This window comes from Tupaia chinensis, unplaced genomic scaffold (genome assembly GCF_000334495.1).
Source record: "Tupaia chinensis unplaced genomic scaffold, TupChi_1.0 Scaffold145685_1, whole genome shotgun sequence".
In the NCBI taxonomy this organism is placed as follows: domain Eukaryota; kingdom Metazoa; phylum Chordata; class Mammalia; order Scandentia; family Tupaiidae; genus Tupaia; species Tupaia belangeri.
In genome coordinates this window covers 4,838,025-4,849,863 of record NW_006205542.1, presented here as the reverse complement: position 1 = coordinate 4,849,863, position 11,839 = coordinate 4,838,025, and the positions used below count along the sequence as shown (strand labels likewise).

Here is an 11,839-nt window from a genome sequence, read left to right as displayed (position 1 = left end):
GCTATAGGGTGCGTGCACTCACCAGAAAGACAGAGACAGAAAGTGAGAAATCACCGCCCAGGGGGAATGGCCACGCTGTAATTGCTTCTCCATTTTCCTCTCGGTTTTGGGCATGCACGCATACGCGCCCGGCGTGAGTTTAAGCCACCAGGTCCAGGACTTGAACCTCGGTCGACTACATGGGAGTCCAGTGACATAGCCATTATGCTATCTGTGGTCCCCACCTAATTTCTTAAAAAGATTGTTGCTGTGTGGGAAGACAGAGGAGGAGTGGAAATGGGGAATGCAGTTAACGCTTTTGAAGTAATTTGAGTAAGAAATTATGAATAGGACTGAGTGTTGGCAATATTGGAGAGACTGACTTGTCAGATCAGATTATATTTTGAAGGTGCAGCCTATAGACCTTTATAATGAATTAGCTATAGGTATGATAGAATACAAAAGTTTGGGATTTGAAATGAAAATTGGAGAAAGAAGGTTTGGGTCTGAGGAATAGGAAGCAGAATTCAATTCTGATCATAGGTTTGAGACGCTCTTTAGATATCTAGAGCTGTATCAAGTTAAAGGGACAGGTCAGGGTGGGAATACATCAGATTTGTCAGCACATGAATGGTACTTCAATTTATGGTGTTGGATGCGATCATAAAAAGGATGAATGTTAAAAACAAGTGAGGAATTCTAAAATTTACTGGTCAAGAGGATGATCCAGGAAATGAAACTAAAAAGGAACAATTGATGAAACAGAACTAGGGAAAGAATAAAATATGGAAGCCACTTAAGACAGTTTCAAACTGTCCACACTACCGAATTGCATTTGTGGTTTATTTCCATATTAAAAGTTACAAGTATATTGTGAGGAAGTGAACATTATGTTAATGTTGCTGATAGAGAAGATGAAAATTGAGACTGAGTTTATATAGTAATGTGGAAGCTACTGGTAATCTTAACAAGCAGTAAAAATCTGCCCCAAGTGAGATAAAACCAGAATTAGAAGACAAAGGGGAGATAGGTATAGAGAAGTCTGTGTTTTTATTTGGAAAAAGGAAATGGGTTGGTAGCTGAAATAAAAGGTTTTTGTTTTGTTTTAAATAAAAGCATGTATTTATAGATGGAACAATCCTGTTAAAGGGGAAAATTGTACTGTATTATATGCTATGCACATAAGGATCTATATGTTTTAAGATCTAATATGAACCTTTGGTTCTTTTTGGACAGGGTTGTAAGTAGTAGAGCTGACCCTCAGCATATATCATTAGTTTATTGTCAGTCAGTGGGTCTCCTGTTAAGCAGTGCTAGGGCATTGGTAAGAAATGAACATAATCTCTGTTCTTGAGAAATACACCAACTAGTTGGCTAAATAGGAAAAAAAAAAAGTGTACAATTTTAACAAGTTCAGATTATAGACAATGAAGTTGAAAAAATCCCCACGCACAGCCATTAATATGTGGAGGGGGTAGAAAACCAGGTCATTTCACTCCTGAAGTAAGGAAGACACAAATTTGTTATTTATAAACTTTGGTGAGGAAGAGCATTTGAACCTGGACAGGTAACTTGGTGGGCTCATCAACATATAGATTGTGTAGGGGAGAACCCTAAAGATTACAAGGAATAATTTTTATCCCACACTTTTTACCTCTGATCACATATAACTTTAGCTTCTATTTGAAATGGCTGAGAAATAATTTGTAAGAGTTAGTGAAAAGAAAAAAAATACTGTAGTACAGAATATTTGTACACGGGGGGGGGGGCATAGGGAGTAAAGGCACTTGTAATAGGGATTATTTAAGCAAGACGGATGCAAGATAAACCGACAGCCTCCTTGCTCAATAACCGCTATGCCTGGCAACTCCAATTATGAAATGTAGGGCCTGCTAGACCTGAGACAGCAAGAATGAACGAGTCCAGATTAGCCCTTCCATTTCTTGTTTCCCTAGTAAGTCCGCCCACCCTTCCCCTCTTTTTTTCGTTATCTCAGACTGAGGACTAAGAGCATGCCGCTTCCACAATTTCGGTACACTATGGGTGAGCTTCTTGCATGGGAAATTTGGCAGCATAGGAAGGTACAAGAAGATAAAAGCTGATAACTTTATGCAGCTCTTTCCTGCATTCTCAGCACAAGGGACAAATACGCCCCACAATGGTTTTTTTCGCTGGGGAAAAAAACCATTTGTGTAAACAAGTGTAAACCTTTTTTTTTTTAATTTCATCCAGGTTCACATCTATCATTTGGTTATTCTCGTGTTCGTTCAGCTTCAGCCAGCTTTACGCTTTTTTCCTCAAAATACACTTTGATAGTCTAGTCCATTCATTTTAAGCATGTTCAAAGAATACATAAAACGTCACTTCCTGCCCGTACGGTTTCAAAAACTTTTTCTTCCCGGTTTTGACTCCGCAGGGTGAGTTACCAGATAGCGTCAGAGAGTCCAGAACGAGATCTTCGGACAGAAACGGCCAGCAGGCCAGAGCGGCTACAGCCCGGCTGCCGCTCTCGCTGTCTTTCTCTATGGTTAGGGCGCAAGTCCCGCCTCCGTCCGGATTTAGGTTCCTTTGCGCTTGCGCAAGCCAGGAAGTGGTTCCGGTTCTGGCGTGGCGATTTTCGTTCCTGCACTTCGGTTGTTGCGGTTGGTGGGCAGAAGCTGAGACAAGATGCTGCGGAATCTGCTGGTGGGGAGCTTTTCTCTTACTGTCTTGGTGGGAGTAAGGATTGGGAATATAGACTAAGGGGCCACGACAGGAAACTTTCTGGAAGGAGGTCAGAAGGCGGCTCTTGAAGTCACCTTGGTCTGTGTCCTTCTCATCTGACCCTAATTTCCTTTATCCATTCTCCTCCTCGCAGGCCGTTGCTGGGTAGGTAGGCGGTGGAGAGGCTTGGGAAGGGGACCACAGAATTGAGTTAGGCCTTGGGTTTGGGGTCCCTCCTCACTCTGTGGGTCATTGACTAGGTTAGTAATTCTGATGTGAGCAAAACCATGGTCTAGATGAATTGTTTCTGACAACTGGAAGCATCGGGCAGAAAGACATTTCTCTGGAATCGGAAAGTTTTGTTTCAGTGGTTCTGAGTTTGCAAGCCGTAAAAGGCAGTTTAGAAACCAAGTCATTCTATTTTGGATGAGACTTCGGGAGCAATCGTAGCTAAACTGCAATGTTGCTTCCATTAGGCCGTTTTTCAGTGCCGTTCCATTGACTTTGAGCTTGTGAAATATTTTTCCAAAATTTCGAGGAAAAGAGGAAAATGTAAGAATGATTTTCTTTTACAATTATTCACGTTTTAGTTTCTCAACATCATTTATCTTAGTGGAGTGCCATTTTGCCTTATTTAATTCTAGATATGTTAGACACATCTTTTTAAAAAAGATTTATATCTTATTTAAAATAATCTTAGGAAAAATCTGAGGGAAGCATTTTAATTAGAAATTCCAGTGAATTTTTCTGTCAAGTAATGGACTTTAATAATTTTTTGAGTGTTAAAGAAATTGAGCTTATTTAGTGTATTTTGGTTTCTTTTTTTCTGTAATATGTGTATATCAATTTGTTTTCCTTGAGGACTATAAAGTGCTGTTGGTTCAATTCAGGTCAAGATCATGGTATTTTTTGTTGTTAGAATCTGCATAAATTGCTTCTTGAATATGCATTTTGGAGGCTATAAAACGTAATGTGAAGAGCAGAGGATGGACAGCAAATTGCAAACCTGGATACCGGTCCATGTTTTACTGCTCATAGCAAATCAGATATGCTTTAAGTCTTAATTTCTCTTACGATATGAAGGATTAAAAATGGTTAGTTTGCAGATTTCTTAAGCTCAGTCTGTTTAATATATATGAATTTTCTATTTCAGGCTCTTCGTCAGATTACCCAGAGGACCATAAACACTGCTTCACGCAGACATTTTGAAAATAAAGTTCCAGAGAAACAAAAACTGTTTCAGGTATTTAAATTCTTTGTAGAAGATTGTTATTTGTAAAAATTAGATTACCAAAAGGTAGAGATAGAAAGTAAATCTGGAGCAGTTTCATTTTTGGTGATCCTGTTGTATTAGCAAAAGAATAGTAAATTGCTGGTAGCTAATTGGGTATTTGAGAGTCCCTTGGGCAAGCAGAAAGAAATAAAGAAAAATAGTACAGGTCGATGATAAATATTTTTGGAGGAGTTGATGGTGTATTATCTTTCTTTGGAGTAATTACACAGGAACATTATAAATAGATTTTAAAAAAGGATTAGAAACAAATGTATATGTAGAAATTAAATATATGTTAAAGGTTCTGTTTCATATCTCTGAAAAAGGATATAATAAATTGGTACTGGAAACACTGACTATTTTAAAGAAAGTGAAGTTAGAGCCCTTCCACATAGTGTACTAAGAAAATAAATTGCATATGTAAAGGTTTCTCCCTCAAAACAAATGAAAGAAAATAGAATATTTTTTTAATCTTGAGAGAGGGGTAGTCGTCTAAGGAAATCCTTATGGAGCCAAGAGTCAGTAAAGGAGAAAATTGCAAGATATAGTGACATTAAAAATGTTTAATATATTTATGGTTACAAAAGACAAGTGATATTAAGTGAAAATTTAAAAAAATATAACAGAAGGTTAATATTCTTAGTAAACAAAGAGCTCTTACAAGAAAAATATAGGGACCATAAGATGGTGTAATGTTTACATCACTGGACTCCCACATACTCGACCTTGGTTTGAGTTCCGGACCCAGCAACTTGAAACTCACCCCAGGTATGTGTGCATGTGTGCCCAAGATCCCAAGAGGAGAATGGAGGAGAGGGGATTGCAGTGTGGCCATCCCCTTTGGGGTCTGATTTCTTGCTTTCTGTCTTTCTCTTTGTCTTCAGTGAGTACACGCACCCTATAGCAAAAATATCTTTTAAAAAATCGAAAAATACATATTAAAATGATTAATTGCTCATTCCACCACCACCACCCCCAATCGGTTGGCAAAATTTTAGAAAGATTTAAAATAGGTTATGTTTGCCAGGTGTGGGAGGTAAGTATAATTATATCCAGTACTTTCATACATGCTAAATAGTAGTTAAATTTGTACAAAAGTTTTGGAGAGTATTTGAAAGTATCACTAAAAAGAAGTCACATACTGTATCATCATTCTAGAAGATCACTTTTGAGAATCTTTCTTAGACAAATAATAATATAAATATATAAAATCAGGAAAGAGGATTTTAATTTTTAAAATCCCAGAAGCCAAAAACCTATGTATTCATTGTAGAAGACTAACTCAATTAAGATATTTTCCTGAAGTGGAATGCTGTGTAACTATCAAAAGGAACAAAGTCTGTTTAAGTGGACCAGCAGAGTGGTTTTAAGATAATATTGAATGGAAAATTGTATACGTTAGACCTTTATATCTATAATTTCTTTTTTTTTTCCTTTGGAGAGGTTTTTGCTATAGGGCATGTGCACTTGCCAGAAAGACAGAGACAGACAGAGAGATAGAAAGTGAGAAATCACCCCTCAGGGAGGATGGCCATGCCTCAATCCCTTCTCCTTTCTCCTCTTGGGATCTTGGGCACGCATGCACATGCGCCCGGCGTGAGTTTAAGCCACCAGGTCTGGGACTCGAACCGCGGTCGACTACATGGGAGTTCAGCGACATAGCCGTTACACTAACTGCTGGTCCCTCATCTTGTTTATTAAACAGGTATGTGTGTAATGTAGAAGGTGTGACAATGTGAGCATTAAAAGTAGTCAAGGATACATACCATTCTAATAACAGCAGTTCTTTCTTGGAGAAAGATTTAGAGGAGCCAAGCACTTTAAAGGTGATTAGATTATCAGTGATTTTTTTTGTTTTATCATGATTTTTAATTTTTCCCAAATAAAATTTCAGGTGATAAAAATAATTGTAATAGGCACCAGCAGATGGCGTGATCGTTATGTCGCTGGACTCCCATGTAGTTGACTACATTTGAGTCCTGGACCCAGCGGCTTAAACTCAGGCCAGGTATGTGTGTTTGCATGCCCAGAATCCCAAGAGGAGAATGGAAGAGAAGGGATTGCAATGTGGCCATTCCATCTCTGGGATGATTTCTCACTTTCTGTCTGTTTCTCCAGCAAGTGCACATGCCCTATAGCAAAATCTCTCTCTTTTTTTTTTTTTTTGAGAGGTTTTTGTTACAGGGCGTGTGTGCTAGCCAGAAAGACAAAGAGAGACAGAGAGATAGAAAGCAAGAAATCACCCCCTAGGGGGGATGGCCATGCCGTAATCCCTTCTCCTCTGTTCTCCTCTCAGGATCTTGGGCACACATGGACACGTGCCCGGCGTGAGTTTAAGCCACTGGGTCCAAGGCTTGAACCGCAGTCAGCTACATGGGAGTTCAGCGACATAGCCATTATGGCTAACTGCTGATCCTCTCTCTCTCTTTTTTTTTTTTTTTTAAATTATTTTATTTAAATTTAGTTATTTTAATTTGACCAGAGAGGGACAGAGCGAGAGAGAGAGAGAAAGCAAGCCGCCAGGTCTGGGACTCAAACTGTGGTCGGCCATGTGGGAGTTCGTCTCCTTTAACCATCATGCCACCTGCTGGCCCCACAAAAATCTCTCTTCAAAAAAAAATATATACTGTGTAAAATAAAACATTTTATTTAAAGGATATATTAAATATCTACTCTATGACAGTTGCTAGGCTAGGTGCTAGGTATATAATTTAGGGTTTTAAACCAAAATCCACTCACCCCTTTTTTAGTTTTCTTTTTTCCTCCATGAAGAGACAGACAGATGATACCCCAACAGGACTTTGGTACTATATTCCATCCCCAGCTTTAGCCAGCCCTGAATTATGGGCATGTTTATGCCTTGTGTGTTCAGGGATATCTTCAGACACGAACCTAGATCATCCCATGTAGGTGTCAGCCTTGAGCATTGTAATTTTACCACTGTGCCACTGTCTGACCGCTGCCCCAACCCCATACTCCTGCCCCCAGCACCTTAAGGGAAAAAAAAGTTTCTACAGAGTGTATAATTTAACCACAAAGCTCTATATCTTCATTTTGACTGTTCTGTAGCAGAATAAAGCACTTGAAAGGAAATGAGAGTCCCTTTCATGCATGGTTTATAAGTTTCAGTCCTGGTGTCTGTACTGATTTTTTTTTCTTTTGGAAAGGTTTTTACTATAGGGTGTGTGCTCTCACCAGAAAGACAGAGACAGAAAGCGAGAAATCGCCCCCAAGGGAGGATGGCCATGCTTCAGTCCCTTCTCCTCCATTCTCCTTATGTTTTATATTTTAAATTTGAATCCCACATTATAAAGTTTGCACAGTTTGTCCTGAATCTTTGTGTTTGGCTACAGCAGCATGAGCTGCTACAGATAGAATAGAGAATTTCATAGCCTGTATCTACCATTTAGGTGTATGGAAAAATGGGCTTTGCACACAGTGGGTTTAGAGCTGACTGGAAACAGTGGGGGGAAATTACATTAGCTGTGGTTGTAAAGGGTTTTTTTTTGAGGGGAAGATGTTTTGGCTATAGGGTGTGTGCGCTCACCAGAAAGATAGAGAGACACAGAAAGCAAGAAATCACCCCCCAGCGGGGATGGCCATGCTGCAATCCCTTCTTCATTTTCCTTTTGGGATCTTGGGCACACACGCACACCTGGTGTGAGTTTAAACCACTGGGTCCGGGACTTGAACTGCAGTCAGCTACATGGGAGTCCAGCAACATAGCCATTATACCAACTGCTGGTCTCAAGGTTGCTTCTTTTTTTTTTTTTTTTTTTTTTAACCATCTTGTAAAAAGTTTCTGAAACTTGGGAACCAGCAGTTAGCGTAATGGCTATGTCGCTGGACTCCCACGTAGTCGACTGTGGTTCGCGTCCCAGACCCGGTGGCTTAAAACTCACGCCGGGCACGTGTGCGTGCGTGCCCAAGATCCCGAGAGGAGAATGGAGGAGAAGGGATTGCAGCGTGACCATCCCCCCTGGGGGGTGATTTCTTGCTTTCTGTCTCTATGTCTCACTCTGTCTGGCGAGTGTACGCACCCTGTAGCGAAAACCTCTCAAAAAAAAAAAAAAAGTTTCTGAAACTTGATAATAAAAGTTGGTGTAGAAAAAAAAGAGGACCAAAAATAGTCTTCTCTATGACTGTATCTAAAGTATGATGATTATTATTTTGTATTTAAACTGTTGGACTCAGCAAGTGTATTTCATAGCTTTGATATTTATATAGTCCACGGAAAGACCAACCTTATTGGGGAGGAAAGCTGACTTTTATGAGTTTTTTGTTTTGTTTCGTTTTTTGTTTCTTCCAGTAGAGAGAGACAGGCTCTTCAGGATCCTCACACTGTGGTCTCCCCCCAGCCAGCATGGATCACGGATGAGTGTGGCACCAAGTATATGGAGAGACCTCAGGGTGCAAACCCGAGACCTTCCCATGTGGGTGCAGCATCGCAGAGCATTGTGTTACACCATTGTGCCAAAGGCTTGCCCTGGGAGTCCTTATTTAAAAAGTAGTAATAGTTAAGAAAGAATCATGGACATTTTTAAAATTTGATATTTAAAATATCTTAATTCTGAGATTTAAGCAGTTGTTTCATTTTATATGAATTGTCTTTTGAAACTAAGCTGGATAGAAACAAATGACACATTCATTGATGTTTTTGTTTTGGTTTGCTTTTTACCTAGGAGGATAATGGAATTCCTGTGCATCTTAAGGGTGGAGTAGCCGATGCCCTCCTGTATAGAGCCACCATGGTTCTTACAGTTGGCGGTAAGACGTTGAATGTTTTAAAGGTTTATACAAAAGTAATGTAATGACATCTAGCAACTTAATTGTTTTTGCTATAGCAGTATTTTAATGCAAGCACTCTGTCCCAAGAATCTGACATCTTTATCTCATATAAACATTTAAGAGTGATTAATAAATACTGTATATGGACATTTTGATGGCTTTTTAAAGAATTGCTTATCTAATTCAGTTTACTTTTATTACTGGTTATTATTTTTTAATATAAGGCGTGTGAACTCACCAGAGAGAAAATGTGAGAAAGCAGGCTGCTAGGTCTGGGACTCAAACTGCTGTCAGCCATGTGAGTCCAGTGCCTCAACCATCCCACCACGTGCCGGCCCCTGATGGCTTTTCAAAGAAACATGCATTAATAAAGTTTGATGATTGATTATTTTATGATAGAAATAGTTTTCGGAGTGTGTTTGTGGTGGCCTTGGAGGCTAACTTTTAGCCACCAGCATTCATTCTACCTTACCTCCTATAGCAGGTGTTTCTAAACATTTTGATTGTGATGTATAATAAGGTGTTTCCATTTAAATTCTGTACATACACATTTATGATGGAATCAGAACTTGTACAGAACAGTACTTTAAACATATGCGAAGTGCTTTGATATTTTTCTGTGGATTAGGCAGGTCCATTACTCAGTATTAGCAGTGGTGCATCACAAATGGTGAAGGAGGAGCAGAGTTAGTTTGAATGAGTGCTCTCTGGGGAAGGACAGGAAACAGTATCGCATGATCACTCTGCCTGTCCTGCTGATTGGAATACCACATACTTTGATTTCTGTAATCCTTGCATAAAGTCTATAACCATTTTAAAGATGAGGAAATTATGTTAATTACCCAAGATAAAATTGCTTCTATGTGGAAAAGCTGTGATTTGAACCTTAAGTAAAGAGTCCCCTTGCACCAACCAAGGTGTCATCTTTGACTTGAATTGGATATAGTTAAAATAGAAGGGGTGTTTCTGTGCTACAACCAGATAGTGACGTTTGGGCTTTCTTAATAAATCCTAAATTCTTTTCTGCCAAGGTAACTGTTTAAGTTTTAAACATTATGTTAATTACCTTTAAAAATAAAAGTAGCTATTACAGTGTAAAAGTCTTACACTACATTTGGTTATTTGGTAAAAATTATGGCACTCTTGGTTTCTCATTTGATAATTTACTTCAGGGAAGGGGGTTGGGTATGTTGACCTCTTTTTGAGGGAGTGAGTAGGCTCTTAAATCAGGCAGTTCTCAGGAAGTCTCAGACTACTATGGAAATAATTTATATATTTTTTAAATTTTTAAAACATTTTACATGTTGTAAGTTGACAAATAGATTACTGTGCTATATTTAACACTTTTTTGTGTTTCCATTAAGGTAGTCATGCCAACATTGTATTTATCTTATAACTTTTGAGCTGAAATATTAGAATTTCTTGTAAATTCTTTTTTTATTTTTATTTTTCAGGAACAGCATATGCCATTTATCAGCTGGCTATGGCTTCATTTCCCAAAAAGCAGGATTGACTTTGGTCATCCCAGACGTCCTTTCGTTCAATTTCATTCAGCTCTCTGTGGACCAGTAATATGATAAATAACTGAGCTCTTCTCTGGGGATCAATATTTATTGACTTGTACTAACTGCCATCAATAAAGCAGTCTTTACCATGCTTTGTTTTATTTTATCACTTTATATTATTACCGGTTTCACTTTTTGGTCAGCTTCATAAGTCTGAAGTGCAAAAAATTATTCTTTTTCCTAATTCAACTGTATAAAGTACCATTATTGTAATATTATTTAGTGAAAGTTTACTTTTAGCAGTTTAGCATTGTACAGTGGATGGGCTTTAACTGAGTTGAACTCTACTGTTGTTCTGCAGTATATCCTGGGTTGTATTAGAACCTGGCAGTAGTGGAAGCAGGTAACTTGGTTCCTGGTCCACACACGCACACACACACCCCAAGCTACAAGCTATATAAGAGTATGTCTAAATATTGGACATATTTCACAGCTTAGAATTAGGCTTTAGTAGATGGCTGTAAAAAATTTGATATTTTGCTTTTTTTCACACTCCAAAATGAGCTTTTATTATGTTACTTTGATCCATAACAAAATATGAAATACTTAGCTCATGTTAAAAAAATCACCTGGGAGAACAGTTAAACTTTGTTGTCTCCTTTGCGGGGTCATGTAGTTTTTTTTGGTAGTTCTTTTTTTTTTGGCTAGAGGGAGGGTATATGTGCCCACTGGAGAGAGAGAGAGAAAGCGAGAAATCACCCCCCAGGGGATGGCCACGCTGCAATTCCTTCTCCATTCTCGGGTTTCTGGGCATGCTTGTGCATACACGCACACGTGCCAGGTGTGAGTTTCACCCCACAAGGTTCAGGATTCGAACCACAGTTGACTATGTGGGAGTCCCGCAACATAGCCAATATACCATCTGCTTGTCCCAGGGTCATATGTTTTTAACGCTGAAGGTTGGAGTCTATTGTCAGATCTAGGGAGTTATTTATGAATAAGGGTTTTGTAAACAAAAATTGGGTCAACCTGTGGTTAAAATGACTGGATCCCACAAGGTTGACCCTATAGTTTAATTCCTGGATCTGACAGCTTGAAAAAATACTCTGGGAGTTAGTACATCTGTGCCCAAACTCCCAGAAGGATGGAGAAATGTAGAAGAGATTGGAGTGTGATTGTGTACTATTGGGTGGGGGAGGGTTATGTTTTCCAGCTTTCTGTTGAACACATGGGACCTCTGGCAAATTTTACTAAAATTAAGAAAAACATGTTTAGGAAAGTTGAATCAAGCTTGAAATAGTAAAATTAGGCCTTACCAAAACATTGAGGATTATAGTATAAATCTCAAAAGGTAACAAAATATGTTGGCCTTGAATCCTGAAGGTTTGACAGAACCTTGGTGAGTATCTAGCCTCCTGCCAGTTTTCAAGGGGATAGAATAAACACTTTTTTAAAAAAGAGGTCCTTTCCTTAGGTGAGCTGCTGTGGTGGTAGTGGTAGCGGTGAGAGAGAGAGAGAGAGAGAGAGGGAAAGTGAGGAATCACCCCTAAGGGGGCATGACTATGCTGCAATCCCTTCTCTTGGGGTCTTG

The 11,839-nt window shown here is 39.0% G+C and overlaps 1 protein-coding gene across 1 annotated transcript; it reads left to right on the top strand.

The window, feature by feature from the left end:
* The first annotated feature begins 2,533 nt into the window (after positions 1-2,533).
* COX7A2 (cytochrome c oxidase subunit 7A2) lies at positions 2,534-10,400 on the top strand. The gene is made up of 4 exons (XM_014584126.2): positions 2,534-2,664; positions 3,836-3,925; positions 8,638-8,722; positions 10,198-10,400. Exons 1-4 carry the CDS (start codon positions 2,647-2,649, stop codon positions 10,254-10,256), a joined length of 252 nt encoding a protein of 83 aa, XP_014439612.1. The 5' UTR covers positions 2,534-2,646; the 3' UTR covers positions 10,257-10,400.
* The last annotated feature ends 1,439 nt before the right edge of the window (positions 10,401-11,839 follow it).

Excerpts from the sequence above, each read along its gene's own strand:
- COX7A2 (XM_014584126.2), top strand. Across the intron at positions 3,926-8,637 it reads AGAAACAAAAACTGTTTCAG|GAGGATAATGGAATTCCTGT; the intron begins GTATTTAAATTC and ends CTTTTTACCTAG. Across the intron at positions 8,723-10,197 it reads CATGGTTCTTACAGTTGGCG|GAACAGCATATGCCATTTAT; the intron begins GTAAGACGTTGA and ends TTTATTTTTCAG.